Source organism: Akebia trifoliata, chromosome 8 (assembly GCF_017979445.1).
Source record: "Akebia trifoliata isolate Shusen 1 chromosome 8, ASM1797944v1, whole genome shotgun sequence".
Taxonomy (NCBI): domain Eukaryota; kingdom Viridiplantae; phylum Streptophyta; class Magnoliopsida; order Ranunculales; family Lardizabalaceae; genus Akebia; species Akebia trifoliata.
Genome location: NC_141382.1, coordinates 52,624,667 through 52,646,248, shown reverse-complemented (window position 1 = coordinate 52,646,248; position 21,582 = coordinate 52,624,667). Strand labels below are relative to the sequence as shown.

General features: G+C 35.6%; 1 protein-coding gene across 3 annotated transcripts in view; it reads left to right on the top strand.

The window, feature by feature from the left end:
* Window positions 1-3,135: 3,135 nt before the first annotated feature.
* Window positions 3,136-21,582, top strand: part of NRPD1B (nuclear RNA polymerase D1B) — a 29,751-nt gene continuing 11,304 nt past the window's right edge. Inside the window, exons 1-14 of one of the 3 annotated variants that reach the window (XM_086449691.1) lie at window positions 3,730-3,880; window positions 3,979-4,052; window positions 4,846-4,952; window positions 5,601-5,727; window positions 5,826-5,938; window positions 9,144-9,200; window positions 12,897-13,064; window positions 14,080-14,238; window positions 14,357-14,512; window positions 15,017-16,753; window positions 16,874-17,049; window positions 17,776-17,848; window positions 17,954-18,081; window positions 20,997-21,154. In XM_086449691.1, coding sequence (XP_086305817.1) covers window positions 4,869-4,952; window positions 5,601-5,727; window positions 5,826-5,938; window positions 9,144-9,200; window positions 12,897-13,064; window positions 14,080-14,238; window positions 14,357-14,512; window positions 15,017-16,753; window positions 16,874-17,049; window positions 17,776-17,848; window positions 17,954-18,081; window positions 20,997-21,154 — 3,136 coding nt within the window. In that variant the 5' untranslated portion in view covers window positions 3,730-3,880; window positions 3,979-4,052; window positions 4,846-4,868. Of the gene's footprint in view, window positions 3,294-3,729; window positions 4,053-4,845; window positions 4,953-5,600; window positions 5,728-5,825; window positions 5,939-9,143; window positions 9,201-12,896; window positions 13,065-14,079; window positions 14,239-14,356; window positions 14,513-15,016; window positions 16,754-16,873; window positions 17,050-17,775; window positions 17,849-17,953; window positions 18,082-20,996; window positions 21,155-21,582 lie in introns of those variants that run through there. The other 2 variants (XM_086449690.1, XM_086449689.1) reach the window with 2 other exon arrangements.

The following is a 21,582-nucleotide window of genomic DNA, read 5'->3' as shown; positions in this document are numbered from 1 at the left end:
GTCAATTTTTCAAAAAGAGAGCCTTTAGATGGAGACAAGTCTAGAAAGGGCCAAATACATGTACATAGTGTTTTTCACCTTTTGAAGTCAAAATGATCAAATCCTAATTTTTTTGATATACTTACAAAAAACCTATGCACTTTTGATGTTAACTTTGCTTTTAAATAACGTAATTTTGGAGTTTATCAAGGTAGTTGACCTACCAATAGACTTTGAAGATTGACCTACCAATGAGAAGTTATCTTGAATGTTAGACTTATGAGATTTTGCCAAGTGTCATATTTTTTAAGAAAGATGTGAGACCAATGGGCTTTGGGTTTTTTGCATTTTTAGTCTTGGGAATGGACTTAGCTTAGGAATTTGGACTCGAGTCTGGATAAAAAATAAACTTATATTAGGAGTAAGCAAAATGGAAAATGAATGGGGAGAGTAAGAATTTGCTAAGTGACAAGCAAAAGAGAAAGTAAATGGAAAAAATGCTAGGTGACTATTTTGGGGGATTGATGGGCCAAAATGATAGGCTTTTGGGTTTTTATGTAAAACAAATGCTATGATTATTGAATACTTCGGTTTTTGGGCTTTCCCACTTTAGTCAAGTTTTTTGAACCATTTTCATAAGTGGGCTTTGCATAATTTGAGGTATCTACAAACACACAATAATTATTCCTAATGGTCCAAATCTTCAACTTAAAAAGTATTTGGCATTTTGATATTCTATCTTATACTCACTGTATAAGTAGCAAGCACTAATTTTTTTAGCTAGCAATGAAATACAACAATTATACATAATGTTTCAAATCTTAAACTTAAAACAAAGTAATTTGACATTTAAACTATATTTTAACTAGATTATGCATTGTATTACTTTATTCAATATTTAGTTTGACGTTTTTTTTTGTATGCAAAAAATGAACTTTATTGATGATTCTTGGGTAATAATTATAAACATGAGATTTTTGAGTTCGAAGATCTCTACTACTTGAATTTAGAGTTGTCACAATTCTTTTTTAGAAAATGGTGTGAATAACCACTAGGAAAGTAGTTTTTGAATGATTATTTTTCATTCGTTAGTGATTCTCGTACGGATAATGACATTGGTCCATCTAAGATCTAGGTAAGAGGGTCCATGTTAGGGAATATGGAAGTTGTTAGGCAGCCTACTTTCTCCACCATTGGTAGTAATATTGAATTCAATCAATTTGAAAAATAAATAAAAGAGATCGAAAAAAAAATCAATTTGTACTATCGAGTGTGAGGGACTTCGATTTTGGTTTAAACCATTAAAGACTTTCTTATTGAGAAAGGGGCCCTTCTATAGTCCATACTTTAAAAAAATTTCAAAATATATATAGAACTTTTGGTCAAGAGCCCATTTTCATAAGAAAAAGGCCCAAGACCTTATTCTTAAAATATTTGTGTGGTATGTGCATAAGTATAGAGATTTTTTAATAAATATTTTTGAAAAAGGTTTTCAACTTCTACCCTTTTGATCAAGCAGGAATTCAATTTACTGGAAGTATAAGAGGGTTCATACTACATCTTAGGATTTTTTAAAATAAAATAAAAGAAAGGAAAAAAATAGAGGAGTAGAAATTATGGAGGGGAAATAGAGGGGGAATTATTCTCTTTTCCACACTCTACCTTGTTCTTCTTCTTTGATCTTTCTTCTTGATATTCAAGTGATAAGCCTTAATTTTAGTCTTGATGTGTTAGATGTGTGGGATTTGTAATGGTTGAGGGGTATAAGTATAGAGGTTATAAGAGAGAGAGTTGGGGATTGAGAGAAAATTGAGAATTGAAAGAGTATAAGACTTGGTATGAGATTCAATTCTTAGGGGGGGGGGATTGTGGTGAGAACGATGAGGTTTTATAGGATTTTGGAAGCACTTTTAAGGGTAAATTGGGGTGAAAATTTGAAAAAAGGTAAAATGGTATGAATTTTGTGAATGGGGTGTGTGTAAATTAAAGGTGATGAAAAGACATTTGTGAAAAATGGTGTAAATAAGTTGTTTGTGATTCAAATGGGTTGGATCTTTCAACTTATTTGGGTTATTTAAGTTGATGAAGTGGATTTTGATTAGAAGAATGAGGTGTAAGAGGGTGGTTGTTGATTTTGTGGGAGGGTGGATGATATGGTAACATGTATCAAAGAGGTGTGGGTGCGTGTATTAGGTTAGTTAATTAGAGAGAATGGGTGTAGGGGTGGCTTGTGATGATGGATTTAAAGAGAATGATGGGGGTAGGTTATGACAAGAGTGGATGTAGGTTGATTTTTTTTAAGGAAAGATGATGAGGTTGGTAGATGAATTAGGTATGTAAGTTGTTGTGATGACATGTGTCTCATTGTGATGATCATTGATGATTGGTTATGATCATTGGGCTTGGGTTGAGATTTGAGCTTAAGTTTTAAGTTAAGTTTTAGGTTGGATTGATGATTGAGATTGTTTAGGTCTAATGGGCTTAGGGGTTAGGTTCAATTTGATTAGACTAGGGTATGGGTTGGGTTTTAGGTTAAGTAGTATAGATTCGTGTTGGGTTGAGTGGTAAGGCGGTGAGGGTTATCTGGATGGATAGTTCTTAGCCCACGGGCCAAATTAAAAGGGGGTCCTAAGCCATTTATTCGAAAAATAGATAAGTTTTTGGAGGGTTTGGACTTTAAAGCCTATTCTGATTTTCACGTATTTTTTGACATTTTGCATTGAGGCTCGTTCAAATTTGGGTGTCTACAATAATTACATGAACCCTAGTAAGGTATTTATAGATATTACATCAATATATATATATATATATATATATATATATATATATATATATATATATATATATATATATATTGTTTCTTAGTAATTCTTATTTTATTTTATTCTAATCAATAATGTTAAATATGTCATTGCAACCTTCTATTTGTGATAAAATACATGTACAATGATCCTCATAAATTTTATACTTTAGTATTTTGTTACTAAAATTACTATACAACAAACACTAAAAACTAAATGAGGGTATTATCGTCTTTTAAAATATCACTTTAATCTGACCGTGCCTCATGCACAACCCCAGGTGTAATGAAAGTGAATAATCTTACCACGTGTACACCCTATTCTGTGAAAGTAACGCTCTTTCTTATTTTCTCAGAGTGAAACTTCATCTTTGAGAATCGGTATTCTTCAACTTCAGAGAGAGAGAGAGAGAGAGAGAGAGAGAGAGAGAGAGAGGAATGATCTTAATATTTATTCAGACTACAATTTGTGAATGAACAAGCCTTTATCTCTTTGAATTCTTCATAAAATCTGGTTGATCCCTCTTCCGATCGCTCTTTATATCTTTGTCTTTAAAGAATAGATGTTACTAGTTTTTTTTTTTTATGTTTGCATTTTGTTCCATTATTTAGATTATCTATTTTTTATTTGCATTTTGTGATTTTATTAACGATCTGCGTATGCAAGTCCCTTTGCTAGTTATAATTCATAAAAGAATAGTATCATTTTAATGGAAATTGAGCTATATTTACTTATTATTTCATAGTGAGTGAGAGAGAGATGCTTCCTATGTTGTTTTACTTTTGTAAATTTTTGTGCTTGTGCATTTTTATGTTATAGAGGAGAAATAAGTGATAAATATTTTCTTAAAAAAAGAAAGTCCTTTTCTCTATCATTTAGGGGTTTTTTAATTTTTTGTATTGTGATTGCCACTAGCGAGTAGGAAAGGGTATGTCATATTATGTAGAAATGGGAGAAATGCTTGTGGCATATATAATCAAAGAATAAGGGTTCTCGGACTGTGGGGGCGATGTAGACCATTTTTCTACTTGTCTCAATCTCAGTGCGTCTCACTAGAAACTCTCTCACTTCAGTGCGTTTAGTGTTACCGTTCGAAAAGAGTGAGTGAGAGAGACTGAAAACCCCTCCTTTTACTTCGTTTGAAAATGCCCTAAACTGAAAAAACCTAAAACTTGGATCTTTCGAAACCAATTTTCAGAGCTGAGCTCTACTCGAGTTTTGGAGGGGTTGACCTCTGCGAGTGCACTGAAAATCCTCCAAGTCTGCGGTTTGGTTAGTTGCTTCTTCTAACCCCCGTTTTTTTTTTTTTTCTTTCGTTATTTTATTCCATAGTACATTAAACTAACGATTTTACACTTTTTCTCATCCAAAACAAACTTATTACTAGAAAATCCAACAATGTGTTTTTATTTTCATAGAAAATCCAAAATAAAAGTTTTAATCAATCTTGTGTTTTCAAACTATTAGGTTAAGAACATGGGAGTTAAATGTAAATCATCTTCAACTAGTAAAGCTCGGAGGCTTGATTGTTAGGTTTTTGGCATAAATGTAAGTGTGAATTAGGAATCTCAGGAGACTACTATAGACCCCATTAGCTTGATTGATGGGTAGTGCCATTTGCCAGTCGTTGGGGTTCCTGTTTTACTGGTGTAAGATTTTTAAAGAGTTTAGAAGGATTTTTTTTTTTTTTTTTTTTTTTTTGAGGATTTCCTTGGTAGAGATGGGTTTGGGTCTGTAATATTAATTGTGAGGACTGGGGAGTGAGTTGATCTTGGGTCTTGGGTGTGTTCAAATTGTCATCTCTGCTATTCTGTTCTTGCCTGGTCAGCTCAACCTCTATTTTATTGATGGATGAAATTTTACTTTAAAAGAAATCCATTTGTTGCCTCCAAAGCTTTAACTCATATTGCCTCGCGTTATATTTGATTTGACCACTATTATTAGTTTAAATGTTGAAATGAAGATTTTGTTTGTATGCATCTAGATGTGCTACTGTTTGCTTCATTTGGATGTTGGCTTTATTGTATGCTGACATTTGGGTTCCCTTCTTGTTCGTGTACTTCAGTGCTGTAACTTTGTGATAAAGAGATGGAAGAGAATCACTTGTCGTCTCATGTCATCGATGGAAGAATCACTGGAATGCGATTTAATTTAGCAACCGACCAGGAAATTGTAAGTACAATTTGCTTATTTTCAGTGGGTGTAACTAAATCCGCAAAGAACAAATTGGAGCACTCCTTCAATATTTTGGACCAATGATGTCTGGGATGATATTGAGAATCCCCCCCCCCCTTTTTTTTCTTTGCTTTTGAATGTCCTCCTGTTCCTCGCCTTCCAAATTATTTCAATAATTTATTAGGTAGATTGGGATTTTGTAATTTCTCTTTGGGAACCATTCAAATTAGTTATTCTTTCTGTTTTTTAATAAGTCTAAAATATTTAATATGTTACAATATTAGAATATATAAATACGATGAAAAAGCATTCCAAAGAGAAAGAAAATAAGAGCGCATACAACATAAATATATTATATATATTTCTGCGAGCATGCGTGCGTGTTTCTTAATTATTTCGTTGATGGTTAATTCCGAGGAGTCATCTGGCTAAGGAGATAATGAGGATGTAAACTTTACTCTACCATGTACATGTATGTATGCATCAGTTATCATGTCATTGTTTACAAACATCCTATTAAAAATCTTTTTTTTTGAAGGAATTTCTTTTATTTTCCAACGGCTACTTTTATCGTTGGGCCTTCTTTACTGTGTAGAATTTTACAGTAGACATAATTTTGACAATAGGATACTTTATTCTTTGTAGTGTACATCTTCTATAAGCGACTGCGCTATTAGCCATTCCAGTCAGCTAAGGAACCCTTTTCTCGGTCTGCCTCTGGAATCAGGCAAGTGCGAATCCTGTGGGACTGCGGAACCTGGAAAGTGTGATGGTGCGTTATTATGTGCAATTTTTTATTTTATCCTTTCTTGAAAATTTGAAGAACTTTTGGTTGAGTTGGTAACACATTTCATTCTCGTTCTAGTTCAGGTCATTTTGGATATATTGAGTTGCCAATACCGATTTTTCATCCGTGCCATGTGAGTGAGCTGAAAAAGCTTTTAAGCTTAGTTTGCTTGAAGTGCTTAAAGATGAAGGGGAAGGTAGCCACATCTCTTAGCAACAACAAAGTTGTATTGTTTTTCTAGGAACTTCGACATTTTATACTCTAATGTACTTTATTAGTTACATGGATTTGGTATTCTCTGGATTTTGCAATTCATGCAAGATTTTCATGTATGTCTTGTTTCTTTCCTGAAATTGTCATTCTTTTTCGTTTGAAGCATTCAAGGCGTTAAACTTCAATGTTAGTGAATAATTCAATCAGTTTGTAAATGAAGATGGTACAACTGATGTCGAAATACTGCATTATTCATGGAAATATTTCGAAAACTTGTGTTGCAACTCTAGAAAGTGATAAACATGCATGGAAACACACTCACTAGTTACAAGGCGTCAAACTACAAGCAACAACTATATGGAATGTGAATTTAATGATCAAAAGAATTATATTACATGCTGGTGCCAGTATCTAGGATCCTGTACAGAAAAAACAACTATTCATAATATATGGAAATTATCATAATCTCATCACATAGCTACATAAAAGGTAAAAAAAGGTACTACATGATACTTTGGAAGATCTTAATGGCATAGACCTTTGGGTGTCTTGTTACCAATCTTGCCATGATTGAACAGTTGCTTTATATAATATTATATTATTCTGCCCATGGCATGATTCTATTGTACTAATTTTAGTGATCTTGTACATTCCAATCTGTACAGAGCCATGTCTTATGTTACTAAAAATTTATTCATATCTGCTTTCACTATCTCAATCCACATTCTTTTGGCCTTCCTTTTACTCATTTTAGAACCTTCAACTTGTATATTCCTATAACTAGGGAGGGAAGGCCCTTTTCTTTGTTGAAAGGCCTGAATGTATAGTCATGGTGCTTTTGAGTACTAGAATCTTTGCAACAATTGTTTCTGTTAGACAAGTATTATTTTGTGTGTACGTGGAGAGAACCCTTTTCTTTGTTGAAAGGCCTGAGTATATAGTCAGGGGGCTTTGAGTACTAGAGTCTTTGCAACAATTGTTGCTGTTAGATTTTGTCATCATGTCAATTGGTGTGACGGACGTTGTACTGCCCCATGTGCCCTCAGCAGCATTTGACATGTGACTAGCATTCCCTTCTTTAATTGCCCTAGGAGGTTACCTTGAGCTTGTGATGCTAGTAGAGGCACCGTCACTTGGGAGAGGGTGTGGAGCCACGTGGGTCCTTTTTGTGGGCTCCAAGTCTTCATCTCCTTTTAAGCCTAAGACATTGATGACTCTTGAACCTATTGGAGTTCCTGGGATAACGTGATCATGGAGGGTTGATACATTTCATCCGGCATGTCTGGTGCCGCCTGATCAATTGACTGTGCAAGCTAAGAGCACCATTTACAACAAAGAAGTCTGCTTACTTCTTTGGCATGCACCCACGGGTGTGTTCTCAGTAACCAACGACTATGTGTTCTCATGTGTAAGGCTTCTCAAGGTGAATGTGGAGTAATCATAAGGCGATGCTTTAGGCCTTGAGGCAATGAAGTGTCCTCATGGGACTGGCCAACGAAGAAAAGAATGTTGGGGATTGGCAAGCGGTGAGATCGCCAAAGTTGTTCCTTTACTCATGTGATACCATCCACCTTTCCAAGAAGGTCCTAAAATGAAGTTTGTCTAATCCCAGAATTGAAAGATACCCACCAAAATGTTATCAGATTTGTAAATGTGGGGCTTGGAACCAAGATCTCAAATTGGAAAAGAAAATACCTCATATTAAAATGATTTTTGCTGGGTTTGGAATAGCCACCTGAGATACGTCAAAAGAACGTTCTTCCCAACTACATGAAACTATAAATCATCCAATTTGCACATGGTGGAATTTGTTTGATTATTGATCCATATATATTTTTCACCAAGCAAGTGAGATTAGTAGGTGAAGGCGGGTTTTGAACCAAGTTGTGGTATGAACACTCGTAGACTTTAACCAACTTAGCAAGTTAGCACCTTCTTTTCATCAAACCATATGTAAGTAGCACCACGAAGAAGAAAATCCACTGACTCATTTCTCCCAACAAAATCAGCATAGTCCCTAATTGTGATTCTTTTTAAACCACTTCTCGGAAGAAAATCTGATGACATCGAGATGTCTAGTGGTGCACCATGTGAGGTTCCAAGGAGGCAAAAACCATTTTTTTTTTTTGGTTTGATAGGTAAAGATAATGTCATTAGCAAAAACGGAGGTCAAGATGACCAGCCGTACAAAAGAGACAGCCAAACCTATCAAAAAACAAAGCTCCCCCAAGCCACAATGCCTGCTCCGTAGCTAAACTACAAACCTTATCCCACCTTACAAGAAAATTCTAAAAGAAAAAACACCTACACTCTTAAAATTTTTTTACTCCAACGAAACAGCAGAGCTAAAATTACCTACACAATGGCCTGAACCTCGGCTTCCTTTCCCTCGAATATACGGTTGTTTCTTTCCTTCCAGATACTCCAACACACCATGAAAGGAGGAAAACCCCATAAAGTGCTTTAGCCCTGACAGGTCCATAGAGAAGATCTCCTTGAACCAAGAGCATAAAATGGAAACTCAAAATGCACTACTGAGCAAGAAAAAGAAAGCACCATTGAAATAATCTGTGACCTCTTAACAAATTTCTATTCCACAACTTAGAATCCCCTCTCCCTCCTCCCCTCCCTCTCTTAAAGCCCTAATAGCTGGTAAAACCTTTCCCCACTAAAACTCCTTTGCCTCTTTTTGTTTTCTTCTTTTGGTGCCACAAGCTGGTTGATTCTTAGTAGGCGAAGGTAGGCAAAGGTGGGTTTTGAACCCAGGTTGTGGTATCGACACTTATGGACTTTAACCAACATAGCAAGCTGGCACCTCTTCCATTGTCTTCAGCTTGTTTTTCAACAAATTTTTTTTTTTTTTTTTGGTAAGCATAATATATTCCAATAATAAAGAAGCAACTCTAGCAATACAAACCAACGATACAGGTCTAACTTATCCACAAGAGAGGCAACAATAAACAAATACAAAACACCCAACATCCCACCACAATATGACCCCACTCAAGAAACCAACCAAGATCACTTCTAGGTAGTGTTAGCTATGTTAAAATATCATTTCTTGATATTATGTTTTCAGTTACTTTGCAAATGGGTGACGCATTGCTCCGTGTTACTCATGCTATCATTCCCTTGCCTGATGCTTATTTTCTTTTGATATGTTTTTGGATTGCTTTGTTACTTTTCAGATCAGGCACAATGGTGAAAGTGGAAGATCCTCAAACATACCATGTTCATATTGTCCGGTAAACATCGAAACATGTTTTTTCTGTTGTGTTGTATTTTTCTCATTTAACTTATTTTGCTATAGTTATGTTAGTTTCATATTTTGCGTCAAGTGATGCTTTTATGTTATTGTCGATTGTGTCTTTATAATATTCTACTTTTGCTTTGTTCAATATGTCATCATTATCAAGAAATCCATATCCCAAATATATGGGTTGCTTGAAAGAATCCTGTTCTTCCTTTCAGTTCTATCCAAATGCATATCTTTACTTATTCAAGTGTCTTCATATCCTCTTGCGCTTTTAGAACCTTCAACCTGCATGTTCAATCTTAGTAGTGCTGTTATCGTTGTTTATTACACATTGCCGAACCATCTGAATTGACTTTACCTTAGCTTATCACTCATTAGGACTACTACATTCTCTCTCTCTCTCTCTCTCTCTCTCTCTCTATATATATATATATATATATATATATATATATATAGGGAAATGTTCAGCAACAAACATTTTGACAAACATTTTGGCAAAACATTTTTCCAAACATAGGTTAGAGGTTTGGAATGGGCTGATTTTTGGTGAGGATGATCTCTACGGTAAGGAGATCATCATCACCAAAAATCAGCCCATTCCAAAACTTCTAACCCCATCAAAAATGGTTTACAAAAAATGGACGGTCCACGATTTTTCAACTTGTAAACTGGGGCTAGAAGTTTTGGAATGGGCTGATTTTTGGTGAGGATGATCTCCTCACTGTAGAGATCATCCTCACCAAAAATCAGCCCATTCCAAAACCTCTAACCCATGTTTTGAAAAATGTTTTGCCAAAATGTTTGTCAAAATGTTTGTTGCTGAACGGGACCTATATATATATATATGATTTATATATTCTAATTTATAACCAGAACAACCTTTTAATGGTTACTGAAGCTGGGAGTTTTCTCTAATTCCCTAATTTAATTTCCTCTCAAACTGCAAGGGCATAAAAAATCCATCTATATGTGTATATGTGTGTAAAGACTTTGAAATTTCTCTCTTTTTATGAACTGAATGGCATCCTTCTAAGATATTTTTTATTTCAATTTTAGATTCTCAAAGAGTTCATTCCCTTTAATCAAGAGTTTTGCCGTAAAAATGGATGTGTTAGAGATGTCTTGCTGAGATCTTTCCAATGATACTCAATATCTCTATCTTGTTTAAATTTTATGTTTATGTTGATTTGAAATTCCTGTAATCACCTTAATAGCTTTATTTTTTATGGCTAAAAATAAGGTAGTCAAAAAGATAGTTTTTAAGTTATCATTTATAATTTTTTGGAGGGAAAATTTATTCTTTAGCATCATGTGCATCACTTGTCCCCCAATTTAAAAGCACAAGTTTTTGGGAAGATAATTCCTATACATGGAGCAATTGAAAACCCCATTTTTGTCTAGAAAACTAGCTAGTGCTACTTGTTAGCCTTCTCTTGCGATATGACTCGAAAAATCAAAGATCAACATCTACCATTTTTCCTTACCTTTTATTTATTATTATTATATTATTATATTATTATTATTATTATTATATATATATATATATATATTTTTTTAAATTTTGCTTGTCCATAACGACTTGTCCTAATTTCCTTTCTACTTGACCTTGTCTCCCCATTGCTTGGACTAGATTCCTCCTTGGAAGTCCTTGTGTTGCACTTGCACTCCTCTTCTTATCTCCTTTTGATAATGTATAGGGAACTTGAGATTCAGTGTGATGGATGAACACAGGCAATATATGTCTAATATTTGGCAAAATCACATAAGAATAGTTTCTGATTTTTCAGAAAGCATTTGGACTGCTTGATAAATAATATATTTTATTTAAATGGATAAAATCCTATCTAGAATCTCTTCATTGGAAAAGATTGGATTGTCACAGTTGTGTGGTTTAAACCATGTACAATCCCATACTAGACAACTCATCCATACTTTTACTGGAATGAAACATTGGATTACATCATCATCAACCTCAAGTAGGATCTTGTTTGTCTAGCCTGAGTTTTTTTTTCTTGCACTCTTTGTTTCGTGGCTATCTTGGCTGCCTTTTTCTCTCCCCTCTTTTGTCAATAATTTTTTTTTTTTATATCTGTCAGAAAAGAAAACCTCCTCAAAGCGTTATTCAAAATGAATTGGGGTAGGATAAAAGAATCATGTTCCTCCATTCCATTATGTTCAATGCTTCGTCTTCTTTAATGGAAGAGTGCTTATATTTGCTTTCACTTTTCTCCATCCACGTTCTTTTGGATCTTCCTCTTGCTCTTTTAAAACCTTCAATTCAAATATTTCTTCTAACTGGGGCTATAATCGGCCTTCGTTGAACATGACTAAACCATCTCAGTCAATTTTCTCTTGGTTTATTGCCCACTCTTTACATTTTCCTCGAATGCATTCATTTCCAATTTTATCTTTCCTAGTCTTTCCACTCATCCATCTCGACATTCTCATTTATTTTACGCTCATTTTATTAGCATGATGCTGCTTGCCCACCCAACATTCAGCTCTGTAAAGCATAGTTGGCCTGATTGCCGTCTTATAGAAATATCATTTTAATTCAATTGCTATGTGTCTATCATATAGCACTTCAGAACTACATCTCCACTTCGACCATTCAACTCTATTAATTTTATTTATCAAATAGTTTCTTCATGGTAAGTGATTATTGTTGAGAAAAATCGTTTTACTGAAATTTGATTCTACTTATTGTAGATGGTAATTACTTGAACCCTAATAGGGCTTATATGAAGAATAAATTATAAAAATTGTAATTAGAAGTAAACTCACTACTCTAATCTAATCTTTATCGTAATCTCCATGAGAATATGATTTGGTGTATCCGGATACACTATACATCTTATTAGAGTGACTTGTTCCCTTCTTGTGGATTGGTCATCTCCACCAATTCCCTCTTTTTCTTCTAGTAGTAATTTTTTTTTTTTACTCATGATAAAAAAATGTGCTTTAGTGTAGTCTATTTTGATTCCATTCACAATTTGTTGGGGTATTTGGAAAGAGTGCAGCCGATGCATTTTTGAGGGGAAAGAATCTACCCTGGATGGTTTAGTTCTTTCCATTTGGGAACTCATGTTCTCTTGGAGCAAACTTTATAAGGATTTTAAAGGGGTTTTCTTTGAAGATTTGGTTGTGAGATGGAATAGGGTTTGTTCTTTGTAGCGAGAGTAATTTGTTGTTTCCGGTTGGTTGTTGTAAAACTTTTTTTTGCTTTGTATCTTCTCTTTGTTTTGGGTTGGTCCCCTCGACCCCTTTTGTTGGCTTTTTAATAAAATTATCTTTATCGATAAAAAAAAATATGTATTGTATTTTTTCAATATATTCTATTGTATCTTACAGACACTGATATGTCTTGTTCCGTCAATTTATCCATATGCTGAATGGTAGCAATATTTTTACACTGCTAATTCATTAACCATCATTGCTATAACTTTAAGATTTGAGTGTTTTTTTTTTTTTTTTTGACCTTACCCAGCCCTAATTTGGTGTAATCTCGGGTTTGATTTTTCAAAAGAAATAGATTCAACCTATGTTGTAGCGCACTGATGTGATGCTTGGAATATGCTGTGCCACTTTTTTGCTGAAGAATGAAAACTCTGTTGTTGATGCTATTTCTGCACATTTATGGAATATTGCAGAAAATATTATTTCATTGTTTCTCATTGTTTTGTAGGATGTTCCAAAAATTTATGTGGAAGAAAAGAGGACAAAAGATGGTGCAATTTTCTTACAACTGAAAGTTCCTTCTAGGTCAAGATTACTGGATGGTCACTGGAATTTTTTAGAAAAATATGGGTTCCGCTACGGTGATGACTTATGTCGCACTTTGCTCCCTATTGAAGTATGTTATACCCTACTCTTACCTCTGATTTAAACATTGCAACCATCCATTTCAATTTTTTTAGTTGTGGTTTCGCATGTCCACAACTGTATGATTTACTATTTTGCATCGGTCTTTGTTTGAATTACTGAGTTTTGAGCTGTTACGCGCTTCTCTTTATTCTGCGTTTTTATGAAGCATTGCTGTCTCCTGCTCTTGTTTACTTAATATCATCCACAGTCAAATCTCATGGCCTCAATTACCTGGCTCGTTTCTGATGTATGCATATTTGTGCATCCACAGAGATCAGTGTAGGCACTATATTCAATATGACTACTAAAGACATGCGTCCTTTTTTTTAATGTATATTCTTTGCCCCCCCCCTCCCCCGATGATGATGATGATATAATTTTGGCCTCTATTTATTTCTTGAAGATGACATTTGTCTCACTAATATTTCCAAGATCTGAAGGTGCTACTTTAAAAATCCAAACCTTAACTGAGCAGGAAGGTAGGCCTTTTGCTAACGGGGAAGGGAGAACATACCTTTTTTTTTTTTTTTTGATCCTTCAGAACATACCAGCTTTAGCAGGAATGGGGGAAATGGAACAGCTTTATTGTATTTGTCTGTTAATATCTATGCTGGACCAGAATGGGAAAATATTTGTGAACATTGAGCCAATTTATTATTTCAAGTAAAGTAGAGCCAAAAAATGTTAACTTCTTCAGTTATTTCATAGCACTGCAAAACTCCCAGTAGGCATTGGCAGGCAAGTTTACTGAAAATTTTAACTGTAAATTGATCAGATATTCTATCTGTAGAAATACATTGTTGCCAATGCTGTTTAAATTCCCTGAGTATGCATGGATGCAGTTTCTGTATCTTAACGTTTCTTTCATTCTTTCTTTCTTGTATGTTGAATGGTAATTTACGTGCACTCATAGATTTTAGTATCTGTTAATCTCTTCTTGTTGGAACTATTTTGGAAACCCTGGACTGCCTCAAATTGTGGTTTATTTATTGCAACATTACCAGGTACTAGAAATTCTGAAAAGAATTCCCGAGGAGACTGGGAAAAAGCTTGCTGGAAAAGGATATTTACCACAGGATGGCTATATTTTGCAGAAAGTGCCGGTGCCTCCAAATTGTTTGTCCGTGCCGGACATTTCTGATGGGACTAGTATTATGTCCTCCGTAAGTTCTCTCTAATATGTCACTGAATGCATTTATTACATGCATTGCTTGCTTATATTCTTTTTTTTTTGGGTGGTTTACCTTTGGAACGGGTATACGATTGGCTTTTCCATTTCAGGATCTCTCTGCATCAATGCTCAAGAAAGTTCTTAAGCAAATTGAGATCATCAAAAAGTCAAGATCTGGTCCTCCCAATTTCATGGCACATGAAGTTGAAGCCAATGACTTGCAGTTAGCAGTTGCTCAGTATCTTCATGTTAGGGGTACGACCAAGGTATATTTGATACTGCATGTGTTAAGCAGATACAGTCTTTTAGTGATGGATGCTGTTTTAATAAGTTGAATACTCCAGTCAGGTTGGATCACATGAATAAGTGACATTATCTACTTCTTTTGTGCATGTTCGTTATGCCCCCTATTTGATTTGTTCCACCTAGGATATCTCTCCCAAAAATTGACGAGAATTATCAGATGATTCTCACTATTCAATCCATAGGATATGGATGGTTTATGAATTAATGGCAAACTGTTCCTATAAAAATGTTTAGGATTCAGATGAGATGATCATTCATTTAATGGTTCCCATCAACCTGTGGGCCCTGCGTCCATGGTTGTGTGGTATTTATATGATGCAGAAAGGTAGCAGTACCCTTTCTTACGGTTTGCTTGTTCTCACCCAGATTTGAGTACTTTCAGTTAACTTGTCGGAAATTATTTGATACCATTGTTATCACATAATCTTATTCCCTTTTTTTTTTTTGGGTCCAAACTCTGTAAGGCATCTCATGATACCAATACAAGATTTGGGGTCAGCAAGGAGACGAACGAGTCCTCTACAAAAGCATGGCTTGAGAAAATGAGAACGTTGTTTATTCGAAAGGGTTCGGGGTTCTCGTCGCGCAGTGTTATCACTGGAGATGCTTATAAGAGGGTGAATGAGATTGGTCTACCTTTGGAAATCGCCCAAAAGATCACTTTTGAAGAGAAGGTCACTGAACGCAACAGGGATAATTTACAAGAGCTGGTGGATCATAAATTCTGTCTAACGTACAAAGACGGGGTTTCCACGTATTCACTGAGGGAAGGATCAACAGGGCACACGTCCTTAAAAGTTGGTCAAGTGCTGCAGCGGCGGATTATGGACGGGGACATTGTATTCATAAATAGACCACCAAGTACGCACAAACATTCATTGCAGGCGTTTTCTGTTTACATCCACAACGATCACACAGTGAAGATCAACCCACTTATATGTGGTCCCCTCGGTGCTGATTTTGATGGGGATTGTGTGCATCTCTTTTATCCCCAGTCTCTTGCAGCAAAAGCAGAGGTGTTGGAGCTATTTTCTGTGGAACAACAACTGCTTAGCTCCCATAGTGGCAACCTGAACTTGCAGTTAGCAAATGATGCATTATTGTCACTTAATCGTATGTTTGAGGTTGCTTTCTTTGACAAAGCAACTGCCCAGCAGCTAGCCATGTTTGTTTCACCTAGTTTAGGCCCACCAGCTTTGTTAAAGTCCAATTGCGCCGGATCTCGATGGACAGCTTTACAAATACTTCAGACTGCTTTACCAGCCCGGTTTAACTGTATTGGGGAGCGACACTTGATTAGTCAAAGCGAGATAATGAAAGTTGACTTCAATAGGGATGTGCTACAGTCCTTGTTCAGTGAAATCATCAGTTCTGTTTTCTTCAAAAAGGGTTCAAAAGATGCTCTTGAGGTCTTTAATTCGTTACAGCCCTTATTGATGGAAAATATGTTTTTAGAAGGTTACAGTGTTTGCTTGAAAGATTTTTCCATTCCCAAGTCAATTACAGAGGATCTTCAGAGGAATGTTCAAGACATTTCACCCCTGCTGCACCACCTGAGATCTACATACAATGAATTGGTAGAGTTACAAGTTGAAAATCACCTGAGGAGTGTAAAAGTAGCGGTTGTGAATTTCATTTTAAAATTATCTGCCTTGGGTAATTTAATAGATTCGAAAAGTGAGTCATCTATCAATAAGGTAGTCCAACAACTTGGCTTCTTAGGATTGCAACTTTATGATAGGGGGAAATTCTATTCAAGGACCTTGGTTGAAGACATGACTTCATTTTTCCATAGCAAGTTTGCTGTTAGTGGAGTTGACTATCCATCTGAGGCATTTGGGTTGATCAAGAGTTGTTTTTTTCAGGGTTTGAACCCCTATGAGGAGTTGGTCCATTCCATTTCTTCCAGAGAAGTGCTTGTCCGCTCATCTAGAGGATTAACTGAACCTGGAACCTTGTTCAAAAATTTAATGGCCATTCTTCGAGATGTTGTCATTTGCTATGATGGGACTGTGAGAAATGTCTGTAGCAATTCCATAATCCAATTTGAATATGGGGAGGGGAATGGGACTAATTCTCAGAGTACCTATCCTGCTGGTGAACCTGTGGGTGTTTTAGCTGCAACTGCAATTTCAAATCCTGCATATAAGGCAGTTCTTGATTCTTCTCCAAGTAGCAATTCATCATGGGAGCTTATGAAGGTATTCATTTGTGGGATATTTAAAGTGCCGTGTATTTATGTTCCTTGGTTTTTTTGTTTTCTCTATGCCTTTATATTCCTATACGTACTTTCCGACTTTTTTTTTTTTGGGTCTTGTCAGGAAATACTACTTTGCAAGGTTACTTTTAAGAATGATCTCAATGTTCGCCGGGTAATTTTGTACTTGAATGACTGTGCTTGTGGGAAAAAGTACTGCAAAGAAAATGCAGCATTTTTAGTTCGAAATCAACTGAAAAAAGTTAGTCTGAAGGATATTGCCGTTAACTTCTTGGTTGAGTATGTATTTTTCTCAAGATTTGTATCTTTCTGAATATTTGGTACACATCTTTTTTCAAATACATTGTCACCCTTAAGCTTTCTAAATTACCTTGTTATTGTAACTTGTATTCGTATTTGCTTGGTAATGTTTTTACTCCATTACTAACTTGTCTCTACTCTGTATAATAGTGGCTCATATTTGCAATCTGGTAGTACATTTTTTATTTTTAATAATCATGTTATGTTAGGTTTGTCTGAGTTACTGTGTTCCTTGATATTATGACGTATGTCACAAGTGTACAATGCCTTGTTTGCTCCATATCTATTTTTTTTCCACAATACTCCGTATCTACTGTGTTCTCTATATCCCTTTCTAACTGTTTTATGTTTCCTTTTTTTGTTTGTTTGTTTTGAAATCAGTGTTTCTTATTTGTATTCATTTGCAATCATAATCTTTTTCCTAATCGATGGTTATGTACCATCATTACTTCCTATCTTCTTTCCTTTTTATTTTCCATTTTTAATTTCTGCAACACCCCACTTCCCACCCAAAAAAGGGCCCAAATTTGGCCACTTTTTACACATCAAATTTGATAGTGTTTTTGCTGTGATACTGGACGATACATCCAAGTTGAGGTTTTGCATTCCATTTGCTAGCCACTTTACTTTGGTGTTCAGTAGTTTTACTAATGGTATATTTGTTTAGCATGCTTTACTCAAGGACTTATATATTTCCAATTACAGATATAAACAACGGGTATCTCCTGAAAGTTCAACGACGAATGCAGCCCTTGTTGGTCATATTCACCTTGACAAGGTTGATATTTTTATTTTTCATTCACTATACATTTTGCGGTTGCTTCTTGCATCTAAATTTACTTGAGTATGCATTCAAAAATTAACTTATGTTATTTTTGGACAGAAACTGTTGAAAGACTTGGACCGAAGTATGCATGAGGTCCTTCTAGAGTGTCAAGAAACCATCAGTTCCTTTCGGAAAAAGAAAAGCCTGCTTGGTCAATCTCTTAAGAGGATCTTCCTTTCTGTCAGGTTGGCTTTTGTCATGTGGATTTGTTCAAATTTTGCGGTATAAATTTCTGAACTTGGTCCTACTTGCTATTAGTAGGGTGTGCCAGTAGTGATATTTCGTATTTGGTAAGTATCCACTACAATGTGGGGTGGCATTTGAAATTATTTATTTTTATAAGAAAGAAGTAAAACATGGGGGTATCTCATTCCGGTGGGCCCCCCTTACAGGTTTGGAGGGTCCAGCTGAGCCACTTTTCTAGTCCCATAAAAATAAATCAATTCGTAATCAAGTTGTTGTAGGATTAGAAATGTTAATGACCAGAAATCTTGAAATATGTTGCTTTATAGGACTAGAAATTATATAAAGGTCTGACACCAGATTAGGTGATCTGGCTGCGTAGAGGGCTCATGGAGATGAGTCAAGGGATAGTTTTTGATGAGGTTCATCTTTTGCCATGTGCCATGGAGATCATCCTCAAAACACAGACCATTTGCACATTTTCAGTCCAATGAGAAGTGGACTACGTGTTGTAAAATTCTGAATTTTGTTTCACCATGATTTGAGGTCAACATTTGAGAGTGTTTTCGGACGGAACAAGTCTTTGCTAGGCTGATTTCCATGGTGAGGATACCAACCTGTCCAAAAGTTAGCCGATGACTCATTTTGATGGCCTCACATGGTTTTTAGAGCTTCCTGTGATAATATCATGATCCTGAGACAGGTTTTTGATAGGTTGAGAAACACAGTTTGCATTTACATGTATGTGTATATCTACTACGTGCATATCGTAGATCTTTAGTTGGAATCACATCCTATAATCTCTATATATAATGTGTAGGCCCATATATTAAGGGTCAAAAGCCATGGGCAGTGCCTATGTTAGCTGATTGTCGGTATGGGATCAAGTATTCTACTTCAAATACTATAAATCAGAGGATAAGATTTATCAATAATCAGCTGACCATGTTCTCATTCATTACCACTTTGCACGCCAGATCTGGACACACTTTTTGTGCATTTTTGGGTTAGAGGGGTTGCTTTCCTCTTACAGTCCGAGAGCTATTTGAGTCTTGGCTGCATTGGGGAAATTCCTTTTCGAAGACAAAGCGAATCATATGGGGTTTTATTCCGTTCATTATTTATTGGAGCCTTTGGAAGGAGCGGAATGGTCCCATTTTTTAAGGAAAAGAACAGCCCACGCAAGAAGTTGTGTTGTGTTGTCTTTCTTTGGCTTTGTTTTTTTTGTTTGGGCGCAAGCTCTTCAAATTGTCAGATGGGCCAGGGTTGTAAACTTAGTGAGGACAGTAGACTGTCTTGTGGCAGGTTTTGTTGGTCATTGTACTCAGGGTGGTCATCTATTTTTCTATTTTTAATAAAGATCTTTACTTATCAGAAAAAAGAAATATATCAATACTCAGGTATTAAGATTGAGCAGCCGGTTAAAAACTGTCTTCTCATAACATGAATCATGATGCCATGTTTCATTCAAGAATTTAATGGAGGAGCAAGATATGTTCAGCTGACATCAGATCGAGATGCTTTGAAAGTTGTTCTTAGAAGCTAGATATCAAGGTTTAAAATCTCATTTTGAGGCAGTGTTTTGGTATTTTTTGAGACAATTCAAGATATGTCAGCACCCACCAATCAATTGGTCTTGTGAAGCTCAAACATAAGCAAAATTGCGGAATTACTGCTGATGGTACCAAATGGTCGCCCACCCCCCTCTCTTTAGCCTAAGAATGCAATTGAGACAACATTGGAAAGTGGGTGGTAGTGGATAGGGTCATCCAAATTAACTTTTATCAAAGGGAGGTTAACATCATGTTAGCATATGCAGAAAAGGAATGTGGGCTTTCTAAGAACATCTCACTGTATTTGTCTATCCGATGCAGTCAGAATTCCCGAACCTTCTGGTTTATCGATCAAACCACAAAGTCAGTTGAAATCGTAGATCAAACCATTAAACTTGTTCAAAACATAGATCAAACCATAAAAAGAGCTCAAATCAGTGATCCAACTACTGATGCCTCTTCAATAGTTATTCCATCCAATCCAATCTCCAATATCTCAAAACCAATTATTGATGTAGGTCAACTAAGCAAGTCATTAAGAAATGCCACACCTTCATCAATGATCAAGCCTTTTGACCCAGGGATCACCACAGATCATTGGCATGATCTTCATGCTATCTAATGGTGAGTAGGTCATATGAAAGCCCATTCAAAGAAGAACCCGAAGAAATCAGGAACTACTGCATACTAAATGAACAAGTGATTGTTGTTGGTATCCGTTACCAGTGGAATGTTGGTTTTGGTTTCAAAAAGTAAACACCACAATGCTTGGACATTGGGGGGTCTCCTAGGACCCCTAAATTTTTTAATTATTTCTATTTATTTATTATTATTTTTATTTGGGAGGGAGAGAGAGGACTTAGGTTATTGAAATGGAATAAGTAAGAAAATTAAATATTTTTGTATTTATTTTGGGTGGTTGGGGTCTGGGAGAAATCCCATTATGGTCATGTGGGGAATGTCCCATAACAATTTTAATCTTCTTATCATTTAGATTTTTATCTCTAAAATCTGATGTAGGACAACACCCTGCGTTAAAATCTTTCAGTTCGTATCCATAGGGCTGTGGTCTTACTTTTGGATAGCTGCAGTTGTCTTGCTGATGCCTGTGTGAATGTGCTTGTTGTTTTCTTTATGTACGATTTTAAGGTAGTTATGATTACCTTAGGGTGTAATATGGATTATTCAATGATCCGATCTTTTCTTATAATATGCTTGTGGTTTATATGGTATTTTCTCCATGGGTGTGAACCTTACTTGTCTTTTGTGTTGCATATGGTTACTGATAACTCTATGGCTTTGTCATCACTTGACACTTAAATGTTATGTTATGGTTAAATCTATATTTTCTTTGCACTTTGCAGTGAATGTTGCTGTTTTCAGCAATCATGTGATTCAGAATGGTCTCAGATTCCATGCTTGCAGTTCTCTTGGCAAGATACAAGCAGTGATACTTTAGAAAATATTTCTCAGATCATGGCCAATATGATCTGCCCTATTCTGTTAGGGACAATTGTTAAAGGTATTATGTTTTAGTTTTTGGTTCCTTTTCATATTTATGGTTTGTCAAGGAATTAGAACAATTTTGTTTAGACAATTGTTAAAAGGATTATGATCATTATCGCCATTATAAATTTTCACACATTCATTTCACTGTCATGTGCATATTCGATATATATTTTCTTTATTTATTTCCAACTAGGTCAGTGTCACATTAACTGATTTGTTAAACTCAATTATATTTGACCAACATGTTTATCACTTCACATGCTTGCTTCAGCGGGTGCTTGAGGCGTACTCTCTCCTTCTGGGTACTAAGTTATTTGCAAGAATTCACCACTCGTTCCACTATCAACGTTTGAGTGCAATGACTCAACTTCATACTGCTTATTGGATAAGGTTTTTCTTAGCCCATGGACCTCCGTATACGCCCATAATGAGCCGTTTCCA